Here is an 18,707-nt window from a genome sequence, read left to right as displayed (position 1 = left end):
GTGTGGGAATTTGAAAAATAATTGAAAATCACTTTAGAAGCCCGAAAATTAAAGAAAATCGTCAAGAAAGTGGATTTTAACGAACAAATGACGAAGAAATCTTGAGAATTTCAATTTTTACGTATCATTTCAGTATTAATGTCGATTAATAAACATTTTTTGCCCAATAAAGTCAATTTCCAAGTTTCCAGCGAATAATCTCTGAAAATGCACAATAGGAAAACACAGAAAATATATAAAATTTGTCGTTTTTATTCATATTTTACAATAATCTTCAAAATTAGATGAATTATTCAATAAAACACGCTAAAGTCAAGCAGATATTCCTGCAAATTAAATTCAAATTCAAATTTCCCGCAGTTTTTTCAAAAGTACGCAGTACACCGCGACGCAAAAATGCACAAATCATCATTTTTTCGAATTCGGCGGCGCATTTTGAAAAAAAAGTCTTTTTTGTCCGTTTTTCAGCGAATTTTTTGCTTTTTCCATAGTTTTTTGCTTTTAATTTGAAAATCTACGCTAAATTCTAGTAAAAACTGTGCAATTTGCCACTTTTCCCCCCCTGAAAACCAACATTTTTGAGGTTTTTTCACCTTTTCTCCCAAAACTCGAGTAAAAATTTGAATTTTTCAGCAAAAATGGCCGATAATGGGAACGAGGAGGACCGAAACGGCTACATCATCAACCGAACTCGATTTGCCGCCGATTTTCACAACAGAAATGAAGATTTATCGGAATGGGAAGAGATGCGAGGCATCGAATGGTACTTTTTATGCCAGAAAACTCCCTGAAAACCTTAATTTTTCCAGGGATCTCATTCTTCACAGCGACGGAGGCCAACTTTACACACAGCTGGTCACTCGTTCTCGGCTACAATACGAAATCCCATGCAAATTCCTGCTGGAAGCTCAATATGGACAAGTAAAAGTCGGAGAAAACTTTGATGTGACAGTTTCTTCACGGAATCATACATTCGGAATGCGAATTGACCAACCTGCTGACAATGGAGCCATCAAGATTACTGCTTATATTGATTTCTGAATTTCCACTTGAATTTATGCAATTTGTGATATATTTTTAATTGTAACTATGTGTATACTTTGAATTAATTTCTTATTCTGTCGATTATCAGTGAAATATTGAATTTTAACCAATTTTATGATTATTTTCTCAAGTTTTCCGTAAAGGAAATCAAATATTTCGAAATAAATTCTGTTGGAGTACTGTAGTCGGCGAAGTACGCAATATCAAGTGTTTGCGTACTCGGCATTCTAATTGACGAGCTTCTGGCTCATTTTTAGATTTTCTTGGTTGTTTTTCACTTAAAAGTAGAGATTAACGTTTAAAGTGCGATTTTTTTGCTAATTTCTGCTGAAAAATAGAGTGTTATAACAAAATGTTTCTTTTCGTATGATTTTTCTCTTATTCTTTTCAATTTTCTGGCAATTTCCCTTGGTAAGAACATTTTCGCCAGAAAAATGACCGATAATTTGGAAGAAAAAATGAATTCGTTGAAAATGTAAGAATTTTACGGTTTAAATTGCCACATCTACTGATAAATTGAGTGGACTGAAATTATGAGAATTTGACGGATTTTCAGTGAATTTAACTAAGAAAAAATACACTTTCTCGAATTCAAACCTAAAACTTTTTTTTCAGCTCCAACACGGCCTCTCTTCATTTCAAAAAATAAATCAAATTGACGTGATGAACTTTCTCTGTGTCTCTCATGGGCGAGAGAGTGAGCTTTTTGAGCCGAATTTGTACTGAAAACGGTAAAATAGGCCGGAAACGGCTGATAGTGAACAAAATCTAATAAAAATTTACTAACTGCCTGATCAAACACATAGAAATTATATGAAAAAGGGCAAAATTGTAAATCACCTATGAATACGCCCACATGTGAAAGTTCAAAATTAGTGATTTTCCAGACAAAACTGATTAAAGCCGGCGATTCGCTGATAAATCTTTAAGTTTTTTATTAATATATTGTCAATTAAGACTAAGTGTATCTATTTTTATGCAAATATCTAGGTTAGTGATGTTCACGACGCCGGCAGACGGAAAAACAAAAGGCTACCTCAAAAAATGGATTTTTTCGGGACCTCTAGTGATCCTTGAAAAGAGAAATTTGAAAATTGAAGGCCACCATTTTGTAGATAATTTTTTTCTGATTATTTTCTGTTTTTGATGAAGGTTTTTTGATGAAAATTGACGTCGGCATCTTCAAAACAAGAATTAGGCCTGAAAACTCCAAAAATCGTTAAAAAACGACAATTTTTGGCGGGTTTTCCTAATTTTACGAGACGCACCAAGACATAATCAAAAATTCAACCTCACCAAAAGTTGCAAAATTCTCTAAGGAAGAGATTAAGATGTCAATCACCTGATTTGATCAAAAACTGATTGAGTAACTTCAGTTTTAAGACAATGCGATTGTAATTTTTGGACAACCGCAAGCATAATAGTTGATGTGAACGCTTTTGAAAACATATAACTCGGTAACCAGAAAAGCTATCAAGAAACTTTGAACTACAAAAATAATCTTGATAACACAAGAAACATTTTCTATGTTCATAATACTTGGCTATTCTCACAAAATACATAGTTTAAGCTATGTAAAGATTCAATGCTTTGAAAAACTTTGATAGAGATACCACGAAGGTATTCGAAATTATCCGTTTGCACAATCATCTCAAAGAAGCAAAAAATAACAAAGTCTGGATTAGTACCGTCTGATACCTTTTTCATATGTCACTTTTTGTTTTTCCCGTACGGGATCCCGTCTTTACAGTCGGCAACCGACTGAAACCGAGGCCACCAATGAATAACTCAGCTTGTGAACCCTGCCGGGAAAGTCTCATCAGTTTTCCATCAGTGTACGACAAAAAATATACCGTATTTCCTCTATTAGTCTTGCAGCTTCTATTAGTCTTGCACCCCTATTAGTATTGCACCCCTACGGACCAATCGAAAATCAGTCATGCGGACTCTATTAGTCTTGCACCCCTACGGGTCAATTGAAAATTAGTCTTGCATTCAAGACTAATAGAGGAAATACGGTAATTGGGTACGATAGGAATACGGTAGGTTTATAAGTTATGTAAGTTTCTACAAATGTAACTACTTCAGTTTCTCTGTACCAAACTTTGAAGAATTTTTTATTACTTTAAAGATCACTGAAATAGTGAGCCGTTGTCTACGAGATCAAATATGTCCGAAAATTACCATTTGGTATCGGTCCTAACAAATCAGTATTTATACCAAAGTTGTTTCTTCGTCAATATTTTGAATTTAATTTAAAAACACATATATTATTCAATTTTCAATCTCACGTGAGAGAGTGTGAGAGAAAAAGAGGAATTTTGAAATAAATGAAATTGAGAGAGGCCGTGCTCCAAGGCTCCATCGATGTCGAATTTGCCATTGGACGTCATTCATAAAATTGTGGAAAAGGTTGAACCAATCGAACGGTATAATCAGAACTAGTTTTTGGAGGATTAATTAAATTGAAAATTTCAGGCTTTCTGTCCGTAAAGTCTGCCGCAACTTTCGTGCAATCGTCGATAATAAGGATCCTGGAATCAAGCGCGTTGTACTTAACATCCATCACTCTCAATTCCAGATGTGGCTGCTTGACGCAAAATCTACTGTAATTCACTATGATTTCAGTCATTCGCATTGCACAGTAAACTACAATGATCGGAATGAGCGCTTTAAAGGAGTGAACGGCTTGAAAATGGCTGAGACAGACTTGTCAGTGGTGATGAAGAACTCGAAACTTCAATTGGAAGTCCTTGAATTCCAAGGATATGATCGTATTCAAAAGAAGGAAACATTTATGAATTGGTTCAAAGAAATGTCCGATTCAAAAAACCTCTACAAGGTAAAAAGAATCGACTTTTCCATTAATCTTCCAACTTTTGCCGCAACAATTTTTCCGCTTCTTCAACCAGGATTTCTAGAAGAAATTTGCATTTACTGCAGCGGGAATCCAGATTACGTCGATCAATTATTTGAAATGGAGCAATGGAAAAGAGCCAAGTCGATTTTTATTGATTCATATGGAGAGAAGCATTTCCCAATTGAAAATCTCTTCCATCTTACCCACTTCTTCATTGATACGGCGTATCTTTCTGTCGCTGATGCTGTTAAAATCAGAGATGTTAGTTTTTTAATGTTCCTTCAAAAAAATTGTCATTTTTTCCAGATTCTCTTGAAATCGACTGTTTTTGAGTCTGGAATCATCACTTCTAGAAATATCTTCAGCGTTGGAGTTGTGCGAGTTTTCAATCCAAATTTCATTGCTAGAAGACCTTTTCGCGTTGACTATGACAATGGCTCTCACTTCAGCCTCTTATACGATCATATTTCTATCAAAATCGAAAAGAAGAAATAAATTAAACTGTTGTTCACTCGTGTGGTTCTCATTAAAATAAACTGTTTTGTTGAAATCTGTTTTTTTTCTTGTTAAATTACAATTTTGAGACATTTTTGTATTAAATTGCAAACCTTGTTGAAAAGTGGAGATTTTCCCGAAAATTTGCTGGAAATTGTGAGAAAAACTATAAGTGAAAAATTGAAATTTATTAGATTTTTTAACTAATTTGCATGGAAATGCATGGATAACCGGTGCAAATTATACAAAACCTCAAGTATTCACGATTTTCTTTTTTTGAGAAAATGATTTTTTGTTTCAATATAGATGAAAAATTGAATTTCAACCCGGAATATTGAGAGTTTCGACGATTTTCTCTCAAGTTTCACGATTTCTAACCAATTTTTGACTCTAAAATTCAGGAAATTTCATTAAAAATCAATAATTTTGAAAACATTTTAAATTAACTTCAATTTAAAAACCGGACTACGGTACACAACTCCGCAAACACCGCACGGCGTGTTCTGTCTACCGTAGTACGGCGCAATAAAAAAAAATAAATTTTTTTCCAATTTTCGAACTTTTCACCCAATTTTCGGCGCTTTTTTGCTGATTTTCGACGAAAAACTGAAGGAATTAACAAGCGCAATGGAAGGTTCGTGCTTTTTCAACTTGAAAAAGGTAAAATTCGAAAAAAAAAATACCTCTTAGGATTCAATTTTTCCATTAATTCCGCAATTTTTCCATCCTAAATTGATATTTCTCACAGAATTGTTTGATTTGTCTTATTTTCCGGCAAAATAATGTTTGAATTCGATAAAAATCGGAAAAATTCGGCTGAAAATGGTGGAATTTACGCCAAAATCCAGATTTTTCGACTTTTCAGCAAGTTTTTGGGTAAAACTACGCCGTTTTGACGAAAATTGCAAGAAAATTGACTTAAAATTTGACTGTATAATTTATGAGTTAAAATTTAAATTCTACTGGTTTTCCGGTAAAATTGCAGTTTTTATTGTTACAAAAGTTCTAAAAAACTGAATTTTGCCTTAAAAAACCCGTTTTTCTGGAATTTTTTGCTGAAAAAATTGAAAAATTGCTTTAAATCTCGTTTTTAAATCAATTTTTCTGTCAAAATCTAACGAAATCTCTCAAATTTTCGATTGGTCTGCTAGCGTTTTTTGTAGTTTGTAGTCTAGCAGATTAAATTTCTGAGATTGGGTCTGCCAGACTACAAATTACAAAATGTATTTAGCAGACCCATCACTTTTTCGACTAAATTTTGCGTTTTCAGGTGAAATTAAGCAGATTTAAAGGAAAAAACTCAGTTTTTCACAGAAAACCGACAAAAAATATGAATTTTTCGTATTTTCAGAGTTTTTTCGGCGAAAATTGTGATTTTATGCATAATTCTCTGTGAAAATTGATTTTTTAAGTCAATTTTCGTGAATTTTCACATTAAAATGTCGAGAAAATGCACATTTTGAGATATTTCCCGCAAAAAAATCAGGAAAAAATGCTCAAAATTGGCGATTTTTACCAAGTTTTATGGTCTGCCAGACTACAAACTACACAAAATGTATTTAGCAGACCCAAAAAAAAACATTTTTCGCGAATTTTTTTGATTTTTTTCTTGCATTTTTGATCAATTAGCATTAAAATTCACTAATTTTCCTCCCCAATTCCAGAAAAACCGGTTTTTCTGGAATTTTTTGCTGAAAAAATTAAAAAATTACTTTAAATCTCGTTTTTAAATCAATTTTTCTGTCAAAATCTAACGAAATCTCTCAAATTTTCGATTGGTCTGCTAGCGTTTTTTGTAGTTTGTAGTCTAGCAGACCCGAGTGGGTCTGCTAGACTACAAACTACAAAACGTATTTGGCAGACCCATAGTTTTTTCGACTAAATGTTGCGTTTTCATGTGAAAATACGCAGATTTAGACGGAAAAAACTCGGTTTCCCATAGAAAAATATGAATTTTTCGTTTTCTTAGACGGTTTTTTGGCGAAAATTGTGATTTTACTCATATTTCTCTGTAAAAATCGATTTTTGAGTCAATTTTCGTGAATTTTCATATTCAAATTGCGAGAAAATTCAAAATTTGAATTTTTCCAGCGAAAAAATCAGGAAAACTGCCCAAAATCACAGCGAAATTGACGATTTTTACCTAGTTTTATGGTCTGCCAGACTACAAACTACACAAAATGTATTTAGCAGACCCAAAAAAAAAATTTTCGCGAATTTTTTTTATTTTTTCTTGTATTTTTGACCAATTAGCATTAAAATTCACTAATTTTCCTCCCCAATTCCAGAAAAGCCGGTTTTTCTGGAATTTTTTGAAAAAAATTTGAAAAATTGCTTTAAACCTCGTTTTTAAATCATTTTCCTCTCAAAATCTGACGAAAATCTCTCAATTTTTCGATTGGTATGCTAGCGTTTTTTGTAGTTTGTAGTCTAGCAGACCAAATTTCTGAGAGTAGGTCTGCTAGACTACAAACTACAAAATGTATTTAGCAGACCCATATTTTTTTCGACGAAATTTTGCGTTTTAGGTGAATATAAGCAGATTTAGACGGAAAAAACTCGGTTTCCCATAGAAAAATATGCATTTTTTTTAAACGGTTTTTTGGCGAAAAATTGTGATTTTATGCGTAATTCTGTGTGAAAATTGATTTTTTAAGGCAATAATCGTTAATTTTTCCTGAAAAATTCCGCGAAAATGCAAGATTTGAATTTTTTTCCCGCGAAAAAATCAGAAATCTGCTCAAAATAACAGCAAAATTGACGATTTTTACCAAGTTTTATGGTCTGCCAGACTACAAACTACAAAAATTGTATTTAGCAGACCCAAAATCCATTTTTTTTTCGCGAATTTTTGGATTTTTTCATGCATTTTTTATTAATCAGCATTAAAATTCGCTAATTTTCTCCCACATTTAGGAAAAAATCGATTTTTTTTTGCCAAATTGCCCCGCTCTCGCCGTTCTTTTTGGCCATCTGCTCTCCGAATAACACTTGGCATGCTGCCAAGTGTCCCACCAACAAATCCCATCGATTTTCGATGTTGGCGAGGGACAAAAAGTGACGACGATTAGAGAGCATTGAGAGCTGAGAGAGACGAGAGAAAACATGGAACCTCTCGTTGTCTGCCGTCTCTTCATCTCATCATTGTGTCCGTCAACTGACTCATTTCTTCGTATTTACGCGCTCTTTTTTCGAAGGAGGACGCGTTCCGTTTTTTTTTTTGGTTTCGTACAAATTTTTGGTTTTTTACGCGATTTTCTCGAAATTGCGTGTGAAAATTTGCAAAAAATTCGATTTTTCGTTTCAAAATCGAGCTTTCCTTCTAAATTATCAAATATAATCGTAAAATCGGTTTTTCTCTACGATTTTTCTTCAAAAGCTGAATTTTTTGCTGAAAAGTGGGTTGAAAATCACGAAAATTGCAAATTTTAACGCTGATCAATAAAAAATGCAAGAAAAATGGATTCTGGGTCTGCTAAATACATTTTGTGTAGTATGTAGTCTGGCAGACCATAAAACTTGGTAAAAATCGCCAGTTTTGCTGTAATTTTGAGCAGTTTTCCTGATGATTTTTTCGCGGGAATAATGCAAACATTTGCATTTTCTCGGAATTTTTAAGGAAAAATGCACGAAAATTGACTCACAAAATCAATTTTCACAGAGAATTTTGCATAAAATCACAATTTTCGCCAAAATACCATCTGAAAATCCGAAAGTTTACACATGTTTAGTTTTTTACACGATTTTCTCGGAGTTTTGTGCGAAAATTTGCAAAAAATACGAATTTTTCGTTCAAAAATCGAGCTTTCCTTCTAAATTATCAAATATAATCGTAAAATCGGTTTTTCTCTACGGTTTTCCTTTAAAAACTGCAAGTTTTGCTGAAAAATCCGTTGAAAACTGCGAAATTTAACTCTAGAGCGTGTAGTTTGTAGTCTAGCAGACCCAAATCGAGCGCATGGGTCTGCCAGACTACAAACTACATTTTCAATCGATTTTTCCGGATTTTTAGGTTTTAAATGTGATTTTCTCGGTGTTTCTTGTTGAAATTCGTGAATTTTCGGGAAAATTTCCTGAAAAGTCAGAATTTTTGCCGGGAAAAGCGAGTGTGCACTCTAAAAATTCAATTAAAACTCAGATTCCCCAATTTTCGCAAAAAAGGAGTTTTTTCTTTAGAGAAACTGCAAATTCCCCTCAAAATCCCTTCAAAAGTACGAAAATTAGCTCTACAGCGTGTAGTTTGTAGTCTAGCAGACCCAAATCGAGCGCATGGGTCTGCCAGACTACAAACTACACATAAAACTAGTTAAATAAAAACGTCAATTTTGCTGTAATTTTGAGCAGTTTTCCTGAAAAATCTCAAAATTTGCATTTCCTCACAATTTGAAAGTGAAAATTCTCGAAAAATTACTCAAAAAATCGATTTTCACACGGAAATTATTGGAGTTAGCCACAAAACTATGCATAAAACCACAATTTTTCTGTGGAAAACGGGGTTTTTCCCTGAAAATCTGCTCATTTTCACCTAAAAACGCAAAATTCAGTCGGAAAAAATGATGGTCTGCTAAATACATTTTGTAGTTTGTAGCCTAGCAGACCAATTTGGTCTGCCACACTACAAACTACATATTTTGCAAAAATTTGCGGTTTTTTCAGTGATTTTCTACCGTTTTTCCTCAATTAAAAAAAAATTCCTTTGAAGTAATATAAATTTCTCAAAAAAATCAATTTTTAGTTGTAGTTTGTAGTCTAGCAGACCCAAATGGTCTGCCACACTACAAACTACATATTTTGCAGTTTTTCGGGGATTTTGCATACGAAAACCAAGAATGTTCAACTTATCCACATTTTTCTCGAATGTTTTCAATAAAAAATAGGACAATTTTTGCTCTGAAATTCAATTTTTAGTTGTAGTTTGTAGTCTGGCAGACCAATTTGAATGTTTTTGCTCGTTTTTTCTGGATTTTTCCCAATTTTTTCCCTTTTTTTTTTTGCAGAAATAATGGCTGAGGAGTTCACCGAAGACTCAAAAACGCAACAAGGCGTAAAACGGACTCAAGACGCTTCAGATGGTCCAGCTAACAAGAAAGCTCATTTTGGAGGCGAAGAAGAGGGTGGAGATCATCTTTCAATTAAGATTTTGATTCCATCAAATGCTGTTGGAGCAATTATTGGAAAAGGAGGAGAAGCGATGAGAAATCTCAAAAATGACAATAATTGTCGTGTTCAAATGAGCAAGAACAGCGAAACGTATCCGGGTAAGGAGGAAATTGAGCCGCGGAAATCGAGAAAATCACCAAATTTCGAGTGAAAAGTTGAAGTTTTCCCGAGTTTTCCATACAAAATGGCGTCAAATTGCCGTTTTCCCAGTGATTTTTGGAAATAATCACTAGGAATTGGTAGAAAATCCCAATAAAGAGCTACCAATCGAGATTTTTTTTGAAAAAATAATAGAAAATCGAGATTTTCGCTATAAAATGTGTATTTGAAAGATGGGTCTGCTGCTAATGTTTTTGTAGTTTGTAGCCTAGCAGACCCAAACTCAATAAAATCGATATTTTTCGAGTTTTCCAGCTCAAAATACCGAAAAAGTGTCATTTTCGGCGTTTTTCTGAATAAAAACTGCCGAAAAACACGGAAATGGCCCAGATTTCACGAATTTCACATTAAAATTGTGAAAATTCGATGGGTCTGCTAGTGTTTTTCGTAGTTTGTAGCCTAGCAGACCCAAATTCTATTTTTCACGATTTGTCTCAAAAAATCACTCAAAAATTTGTGAACTCCTGAAAAAGTAGCTGCAAATCGAAAAACGCATGAGTTTTTTGAGCTTAATGTGTAATTTTAGGCCGTAAAATCTCAAAAAATACCCAAATTTCATAAATTTTTCCAGATTTTTTTCTCAAAAATTCGATTAAAATCGGATTTCAGGAAAATATATGATATTTTTGATTTAAAACCCAGAAAACTGGTGAAAAACCACGAAAATGAGCCAATTTATCACGAATTTCTCCTAAAAAATTGTGGAAATTCGATGAAAACCCATTATGGTCTGCTAGTGTTTTTTGTAGTTTGTAGTCTAGCAGACCCATTGAGATTTTTCGAATTTTTCAGCCCAAAATACCGAAAAAGTGTCATTTTCGGTGAATTTTGTATGATTTTCGGCTTTTTCTGACTTAAAACTGTCGAGAAACACGAAAATAACCCAATTTAACACGAATTTCTCCTAAAAAAATTGTGGAAATTCGATGAAAACCCATTATGGTCTGCTAGTGTTTGTGTAGTTTGTAGTCTGGCAGACCCATCGAGATTTTTCGAATTTTCCAGTTCAAAATACAAAAAAGTGTAATTTTCGGCGTTTTTCTGATTTAAAACTGCCGAAAAACACGAAAATGACCTCATTTTTCACGAATTTCCGCTAAATATTGTGATAATTTAATTGTAAAACATGGGTCTGCTAAATATTTTTTGTAGTTTGTAGTCTAACAGACCAAAACTCGAAAATTTTGGAAATTGCTTGATTTAGCGTATTTCTGAGCGTTTTTAAGGTTATTTTTTGAAAAAAAAAAAGAAAAATTTCAAAAGCCTGTAAAATAACCTTTTTCAAGAACGCTTTTTCCCAAAATGTCCCTAATTTTGTTGGTCTGCTAAATATTTTTTGTAGTTTGTAGTCTAGCACACCAAAATTCAAATTGCTTGATTTAGCGTATTTCTGAGCGTTTTTTTCGTATTTTTAGGCTAAAAAACTGAAAAATTTCAATTTTCAGGAACTTCCGAGCGTATTTGTCTCGTCAAAGGACGCCTCAACAACATTATGGCCGTAATCGAGTCGATTCAGGACAAAATTCGCGAGAAATGTGCCGATCAAGGAGGTTCCGACGCTTTTGATCATAAAAATACATCTCGTGGCGCTGAAATTAAGATTGTAATGCCAAATACGTCGGCTGGAATGGTTATTGGAAAATCTGGAGCCAATATTAAGGATATTCGTGAACAATTTGGGTGCCAAATTCAAGTTTACCCGAAAGCTGGCTCTGTTGAAGCTAAAACTTCTCTTGAAAGAGTTGTCACTGTGGCTCATGATGAAGCATCGGTAAGAACACGGAAAATAGGCTTGAAATGTGTAAAATATTGAGAATTTGGCTTTAAAATGTTTAAATTTAGTCTAAAATACCTAGAAAAGCCTAAAATACACACAAAATTTCAATAAAAATAGCCTAAAAATTCTCGGAAATACCAAAAAAAAAATCGGTTTAAATTTGCAATTTTCGATTGATTTTCACTTAAAATATTTGAAAAATTTAGAAAGGTCATATTTTCAGCTGAAATCAACTGAAAAACGCGTAAATCTGATTAAAATTGTCAGAAATTATTCCATATCGATTTACACTTAAAATATGTTTTAAATCTCGGAATTTCGCGCGTTTTTCTACGTAAAAAATTCCGAAAATGACGAAAATTCACGTATTTTTTAGTTTTCCGCTCAAAATTGCGAGATGTATCAAAAAATCCAGCTAAAATTGCTATTTTCTACTGATTTTTTTTCTTCGAAAAATGACAAAAATTCACCACATTTCAGATGTTTCCCGAAAAAAATTTTCAAAATTCCAGAAATCGCTTCAGAAGTGCCAATTTTTAACCGGTTTCGATATAAAAAATACCGTAAAATCTCTAATTTCACGACTTTTGCTCAAAAATTTCAAAAAACACGATAAATTTCCTATAAAAATGCTATAAAATCCCCAAAAGTGTTTATTTAAAAGACATTTTTTCTAAAAAATGACGCGAAATTTCTAAATTTCCCGGTTTTTCCGCCCAAAATTGACATAAAATTAAAATAATCCACGTAAAATGGGCACTTTTATCTGAGTTCGGCTCAAAATTGGCTGAAAAATCCAAAAATTAATGTAAAATTGTCATTTTCATCTGATTTGGGCTCAAAATTGCAAGAAAAATCCACAAATTTATCTAAAATCGCCACTGGTCGATTTTCTTCAAAAATGACGGAAATTATCCAAATTTCCGATTTTTCCCATAAAATTTCTCATTTTCGGCCCGATTTTCTCTCAATTTTCGCCATTTCCAGGCTCTCCTTCAACCGTTTACTATTTCATTTACATTTTACTGCTATTTCATCAAAAAATTACGTTAAAAAAGACGAATATTCGCTGAAAATTGAGTGATGGTCTGCCAGACTACAAACTACAAAAAACACTAGCAGACCATCATCGAATTTTGGCAATTTGGTAGTTTTTCAACGGTTTTTTGGTAGTTTAAATCAAAAATATCAGTTATTTTTGATTTAAACTACCAAAAAACCGGTGAAAAACCACCAAATACGGGAAATTCCAGAAAAAAAGCTTAAAAAATCCGAATTCCATTCATTTTTGTTGAAAAAGCTGACAAAAATTACATTTTTAGCTCAATTTTTGAGCTTTCTGGCATTTTTAATGAAATCATGGCGATTTTCACATGAAAAACGTGAAAAATCTCGATTTGCAGCTACTTTTTCAGGATTTTCGAAAACATTTTGAGTGATTTTTTGAGAATAATTGAATTTGGGTCTGCTAGGCTACAAACTACAAAAAACACTGGCAGACCCCAGTTTTTCGTCGAATTTTCACAATTTTTATGTGAAATTTGTGAAAAATAGGGTCATTTTAGTGGTTTTCTGTAGTTTTAAATCAGAAAAAAGCCGAAAATGACACTTTTTTTCGGTATTTTGGGCTGGAAAAAATTCACTAAATTTTCGGTTTTCACTCTAATAATTCTAATTTTCATCCGATTTTCTCCTAATTTTCGTAATTTTTAGGCCCTCCTTCAAGCCGCCTCACGTGTTCTGGAAAAAGTGGCCTCTGACCCCCACCATGCTTCAGAAATCAATAAAGAAGATTTCGGAAAAGGCTCTGGACCATCAGGCTCTGCAAATTCAGGCCCATCAGGCGGCGGCGGTGGCGGTGGCGGCGGCGGCCAATCCAACAATAATTCATCATTCTCATCAGTTCCAGCTTTCAATGGAGGTGGTGGAGGTGGTGGTGGAATGAATGTCGGTGCAGCAGGATTCGGAGGTGGTGGTGGACAGGGTTACGGTGGTCCACAATTTGGTGGACAGGGAGGACCACAATTTGGAAATGGGAATAATAAGTATCCGATGAGTGGGCTTGGAAATAATGAACTACTCTCATTCTTGGATAATCTTCAATCAACTCTTCGTACTTCTGGATTCAATGAGCAAAGTGTTTCAGAGGTTATGCAGGCTATGCAGGTACTGCGGAGTTGGATGGAAAATCGACTGAAAAATGACCTGAAAATCACTAAATTCGCAAAAAATTGAACCCCGAAATGCTCTTAAAACGATTTGAAATTTGAAACTGAGTAATGTTGGCAATTTAGCTCCAAATTCAGAAAAAAAACCCCTAAAATCTAACGAAAATCTCTGAAAAATTCCAAAATACGTGTAATTTTTGATTTAAAACCCAGAAAACTCGATTAAAAATGGTCTGCTAGTGCTTTTTTTTGTAGTTTGTAGTCTAGCAGACCCAAATTCAATTTTTCACGAATATTCGTCTTTTTTAAAAAGTAATTTTTTGATAAAATAGCAGTAAAATTTGCTAATTTTCCTCCAAAATATTAATAAAAATACAATTTTTTTTTTGGCAATTAGCCAATTTGTCAAGTAATTTGCCAAAAAACTGAGTAATATTGCCAATTCAGCTCCAAATTCAGAAAAAAAACCCCTAAAATCTAACGAAAATCTCTGAAAAATTCCAAAATACGTGAATTTTTTGATTTAAAACCCAGAAAACTGGCGAAAAACCACCATTTTTCACGAATTTCGCGTAAAAATTGTGAAAATTCGATTTAAAAAATGGTCTGCCAGTGTTTTTTTTGTAGTTTGTAGTCTGGCAGACCCAAACTCTAATTTTCAGCGAATTTTTTTTATTTTATTTTTAATTTTAATCGCATTTTTTCTTAATTAGCGATAAAATTTGCTAATTTTCCTACGCAATTTGGAAAAAAATCAAGTTTTGACAAAAATTGTAAGAAGAAAACCGTTTTTTTGTCAGAAATTCTTTTTAAAAAACTTAATTTTACCAAAAAAAAAAGGTTTTTTCGGAATGTTATGATAAAAAATTTCAAAAATTGCTTTAAAACTCGTTTTAAAATCAATTTTCCACTCAAAAATTTTGAATTTTTAGGTCTGCTAGTGTTTTTTGTAGTTTGTAGTCTAGCAGACCACCGTTTTTTTTACCAAAACGAACCAGCGTGAAATTACAGCAAAAATAGGTATCTTGATCATTTTTTCAATTAATTTCGCGTTTTTTAAAAAAAAAGAAATTACGTAAATTTGGCTCAAAAATGGCCTGAAAAGCCTGAAAATCTGCTGAAAATGGCCCACACATTTGCAGGTGCTCGCCAAGTACAACATTATGGGCCTCGGACTTGGCCTCGGTGTCGCCGCAATGGCCCAAATGCGTACAGGCCAAGAGTCGCAGGGAATGTCGGCAAATCATGGATCTGCCGGTTTTGGAGATGGTTATGGACAAGGAGGTGTACAGGGAGGGCCACAAGGACCACAGGGTGGTGGTGGTGATCAGGTAAGGAGTATTATTATTATACATCTGCAGAAAAATGGATGGACACGGCAGAAACAAGAGAGAAGGAAACGAGGAGGAAAATGGAGAAATTTCACAGAAAAATTGGCTTAAATCTACAGAAAAGCTGGAAATTTTAAAATTTTAACTGTAAAATTGGTCAAAAACTTCCAAATTCAAAATTCCAATATCTTCTCTTTAAAAATTGACTTTTTGAGTCAATTTCCGTTCAATTTCCGAGAAAATGCAAATTTCGACATTTTTCCCACAAAAAAAATCTGGAAAATTGCTCAAAATTACAGTAAAATTGGCGATTTTTACCAAATGGGTCTGCTGGACTACAAACTACAAAATGTATTTAGCAGACCCATATTTTTCGACCAAATTTTGATTTTTTTTTTGCGTTTTTAACTGGAAATATTCGGATTTTTGGCATATTTCGGCGAGAAAAACTCTGAAAATTATGATTTTTAGCTTTTTTTTTTGAAGTTTTCTGGGTATAAAATCGATTTTCCGTGGTTTTTCCACAAATTTTCTGAGAAAATCCACATTTTTCGGCGAAAAAGCATTTAAAATCATGGAAAATTCAGAAAATTCTATCTAAAAACTCGAAAACTAGAAGAAAATCGACGGGAAATTGACGAAAATCGATTTTTTGGGTCTGCTAGACTACAAACTACAAAATGTATTTAGCAGACCCATCATTTTTTCGACAAAATTTTAAAATTTTAACTGTAAAATTAGTCAAAAACTCTTTTTTTTTTGAATGTTTACTCTTCAAAATTGAATTGAAAATATCAAGAATTGCGTCAAGTTTTGAGTTTTTTTATCTGAAAATGCATAGATATAGTGTGAACCTGCAAATTGGATCAAAATTGTGGCTATAAAATCATGAAAAGTTAATTTTCGGAAAGAAATCCCAAAAACCTATTTTAGACTGAAAATAACATTAAAATTGAAAAAAAAAAACTAAAATTTACTGTATCTGAAAGAAAATCAAAAAATTCATCCATTTTCACATTAATGAAATTCACTTTTATGTCTAAAAAAAGTATAAGGAAATTTTTTTTTTCTTCAAAAAATTTGAAACTACATCTAGAAAACTACAAACTTGTTAAAAACTGGGCAAAATTCGGGTAAAAACACATTTTTGAACTTGATTCTCTAGAAAGTCCTTTAAAAAAAATCAAATATTCATCCATTTTCACTTCAAATATCTCATTAATTTCCAATATCATTTTTATTCTTCCAAATCCACATAATTTGTGCTCAATCTTCTTCGAAAATGCATCTTTTCTGCTAAACTAAACTAAATTTTGTGCTCAAATCTCCTCAAAATTGTCTAAATCTGACTCATTTTCTAGCTCAATTTACAGCCATTTTTATTCAAACTCATAAAGCATTACTCTTGAAAATCCGAAAAAAAACGTGCGCTTAATCTCTTTCAAGAAAGTTGTCGTCCAAGCTATGTTTGCTTCCAATTTTCTCAGAATTATCACTTTGTTCTTTAAATACATAAATAATTGTCGTGTCGAGACCCCCAATATTCTTCATCCTAATCTCCATCTCTTTTCAGTCTTACTGGCGTCGATGAATACCCCCATTCCTCCTCTTCTTCCAACATGTTCATGTTCACAGAATAATCCCGAAATCTCAATCTTTATTTATTATTTATTCTTACTTTTTTCTTCATTCATTCTTCTATTGATTATAACTTTAACGCTTTCTTTTCAAGTTTTCAATTTCGACAAAAAAAACTCATTAAAAAAGGTTTATTTAATTATATATTGCTGTAAGTGTTCTCAATCTCTTCATCTTCTTCTTCAATAAATTCTTATTCCTGGCAATTTTTGTTTCGTTTTTTTCTAAAAAAAAATCATTTGTTCTTCATCAATGCAGTATCTATGTCTTTTCTTCTTCTACCTTTAGCAAAAAAAAAGTTACAGTTTCCAGAAGTTTAAAACTCTTTTCTTTTTACTTCTGTTGCATGCCTTTTCTATTTCAGATCTCTTTTGTGAAAAGCCAGAAATCCACGGAAAATTTAATTTCACACATTCTTCATCGCCTTTTTCATCGTAGTTTTCCATTTTTGGTTCTCTTTGAAATTTCAGATTTTTTGCTTAAAATCCACGTGACGTTGTTCTCAGTTCGATAATTATTTGGCATTGAAAGTGAAAAACCATTGAAAACTAGTGTTACACTGCATAAAGGTCCGGATAACAATTATCACATGCCATAGAAATTGTGAATATACGGTAATAAGAAATATGCATTGCACACGTGCTCGCTGGCTGTCTCAAAATTCACGTTTTCTCGCGGAGGAGAAAACTTGAGAAATGTGAGAAAATGGCCTAGAAAATCCTGGAAGAAGAGAATTCCTCGTCCACAGCCAAAATAGTGTGTAAAAGAAGAGATGCAGACGGCAAAACGGTTATTCTTTGCGTTTTTCACGTCCAGAGATAAAAGTAGTATCTGCGTCTCTCACGCCCAATGGATAGCGAGAGTTGGCGCCAACGTGAATTCTCAATGAGGCGCGTTTGCTTCAAACTTATGCAAAAGGACAGCCAGCGACCACGTGATTGCATATTATAAATAATGCTTAGAGAACAACGGAAATTGGTTGTTACTAGAAAGAAATCGAATTTGTTTAAAAAAGGAAATACGAACAAATTATTATTCTGGGATATTTAATGAAATGGACGGAATTCGAAAAAAAAAAATATTTCGTTACGAACGGAGTTTCTACAAACATGTGAACACTTTTAAAACATAGGTCCACTCTAGTAATTGAGTTATTCGAGTAGTGTCGGAAAATTAAGAAGTGTAGAAAAATTACACGTCACAACTGTATTCAAGTATATAAAAACATGTATTTAAATACATTTGTGACGTCACATCGGACCCCACCTCTATCCAAACAAGCATCAATATTGTCGCTGATTGGTGTAAAAAATGGCTTCTAAATCTTGCTGAGCACAAAACTGCCGTATTACACTTTGGAAAAAAGAACCCCCGTCATAAATACTTTGTAAATAGTGTTGAAATTAAACCGCGTGATTCTATCAGAGATCTCGGAATCATTGTCGATACCAAATTATCATTTGTAAATCATATTAACCAGACTTCTAATAGTGCCCTCCTTAAGTGTCGCCAAATCCTTCGCTCATTCCGCTCCAAAAGTCTCGAATTCTATTTTAAACTGTTCAATGTTTACATCCGCCCCGTACTCGAATATGGCTGCGAGCTCTTCCCGCCCAACTCCACCGAACTTGCCAAAAAACTAGAATCTCCCCTCCGGTTTTTCTCAAAGTGTGTCTTTCAAAGGTGCAATTTATCTTACTCGTCATACAGCAGCAGGCTTTCACAATTTAATTTATTGTCTACTCACCACAGACGGGTTCTTCAAATCCTCCGAACCTTCCATAAAATTATTTCAAGCGAGTATCACTTCCCGTCCTTATCATCGTTCGTTCGAGCTTCACGCTCTACTCGTCACCCCTATCTACTTGTTATTTGTGGTGTCCCGTCTAAATGTTTTTTGCATGTTAACTTGTCGTTGTGGAATCGAATAGCAAAACGTTTCCCTAAATTGTTAACTCCAAATGCATTTGCGTCGCGCCTAGGCTCTATTCCATTCGACACCCTCTTCCCCCCAACTTGACCTCCCGGGCTATAGCTGGTCCAACTGGTCATTTTACTTATTTGTTCACACATCA

General features: G+C 33.5%; 3 protein-coding genes and 4 non-coding genes across 12 annotated transcripts; 4 read left to right on the top strand and 3 right to left on the bottom strand.

The window, feature by feature from the left end:
* The first annotated feature begins 632 nt into the window (after window positions 1-632).
* Y59A8B.12 (MATH domain-containing protein) lies at window positions 633-1,148 on the top strand. The gene is made up of 2 exons (NM_075130.7): window positions 633-763; window positions 810-1,148. Exons 1-2 carry the CDS (start codon window positions 639-641, stop codon window positions 1,039-1,041), a joined length of 357 nt encoding a protein of 118 aa, NP_507531.1. The 5' UTR covers window positions 633-638; the 3' UTR covers window positions 1,042-1,148.
* A 509-nt stretch (window positions 1,149-1,657) lies between these two features.
* fbxa-106 (F-box domain-containing protein) lies at window positions 1,658-4,455 on the top strand (the record flags this gene model as incomplete). Of its 3 annotated transcripts, NM_001373185.3 has the most annotated exons (5): window positions 1,658-1,775; window positions 3,386-3,473; window positions 3,523-3,627; window positions 3,673-4,165; window positions 4,211-4,455. In NM_001373185.3, the coding sequence occupies 5 exons, from the start codon at window positions 1,730-1,732 to the stop codon at window positions 4,397-4,399; spliced, it is 921 nt and encodes a 306-aa protein (NP_001360615.1). The 3 variants fall into 3 exon arrangements, with proteins under 3 accessions (NP_001360615.1, NP_001263923.1, NP_507530.1); NM_001276994.3 differs by having other exon boundaries at window positions 1,730-1,775; window positions 3,523-4,165; window positions 4,211-4,399; NM_075129.6 differs by lacking the exon at window positions 1,658-1,775 and having other exon boundaries at window positions 3,210-3,473; window positions 3,523-4,165; window positions 4,211-4,451.
* Window positions 4,456-4,950: 495 nt separating this feature from the next.
* nova-1 lies at window positions 4,951-16,853 on the top strand (the record flags this gene model as incomplete). 4 transcript variants are annotated; one of them, NM_001373184.2, is made up of 6 exons in its annotated part: window positions 4,951-5,033; window positions 9,397-9,657; window positions 11,164-11,489; window positions 13,209-13,661; window positions 14,806-14,994; window positions 16,568-16,836. In NM_001373184.2, 6 exons carry the CDS (start codon window positions 5,027-5,029, stop codon window positions 16,583-16,585), a joined length of 1,254 nt encoding a protein of 417 aa, NP_001360614.1. The 4 variants fall into 4 exon arrangements, with proteins under 4 accessions (NP_001360614.1, NP_001256769.1, NP_001256770.1 ...); NM_001269840.2 differs by lacking the exon at window positions 4,951-5,033 and having other exon boundaries at window positions 16,568-16,853; NM_001269841.3 differs by lacking the exons at window positions 4,951-5,033; window positions 9,397-9,657 and having other exon boundaries at window positions 11,211-11,489; window positions 16,568-16,585.
* Y59A8B.37 lies at window positions 6,817-6,901 on the bottom strand. The gene has a single exon (NR_070137.1). It is a non-coding gene; the product is annotated as an Unclassified non-coding RNA Y59A8B.37 (non-coding RNA).
* Y59A8B.34 lies at window positions 6,817-6,901 on the top strand. The gene has a single exon (NR_070138.1). It is a non-coding gene; the product is annotated as an Unclassified non-coding RNA Y59A8B.34 (non-coding RNA).
* On the bottom strand, window positions 8,601-8,688 carry Y59A8B.32. Its single transcript, NR_070136.1, has one exon. It is a non-coding gene; the product is annotated as an Unclassified non-coding RNA Y59A8B.32 (non-coding RNA).
* Y59A8B.31 lies at window positions 9,884-9,940 on the bottom strand. The gene has a single exon (NR_070135.1). It is a non-coding gene; the product is annotated as an Unclassified non-coding RNA Y59A8B.31 (non-coding RNA).
* Window positions 16,854-18,707: the final 1,854 nt, after the last annotated feature.

This window comes from Caenorhabditis elegans, chromosome V (genome assembly GCF_000002985.6).
Source record: "Caenorhabditis elegans chromosome V".
Classification (NCBI taxonomy): domain Eukaryota; kingdom Metazoa; phylum Nematoda; class Chromadorea; order Rhabditida; family Rhabditidae; genus Caenorhabditis; species Caenorhabditis elegans.
This window is presented reverse-complemented; position numbering and strand designations above follow the sequence as displayed.

Bases quoted from the DNA above. Each gene is read 5' to 3' on its own strand.
- Y59A8B.12 (NM_075130.7), top strand. From the start codon at position 639: ATGGCCGATAATGGGAACGAGGAGGACCGAAACGGCTACATCATCAAC. The intron at 764-809 runs GTACTTTTTATG...TAATTTTTCCAG, and splicing joins GAGATGCGAGGCATCGAATG to GGATCTCATTCTTCACAGCG.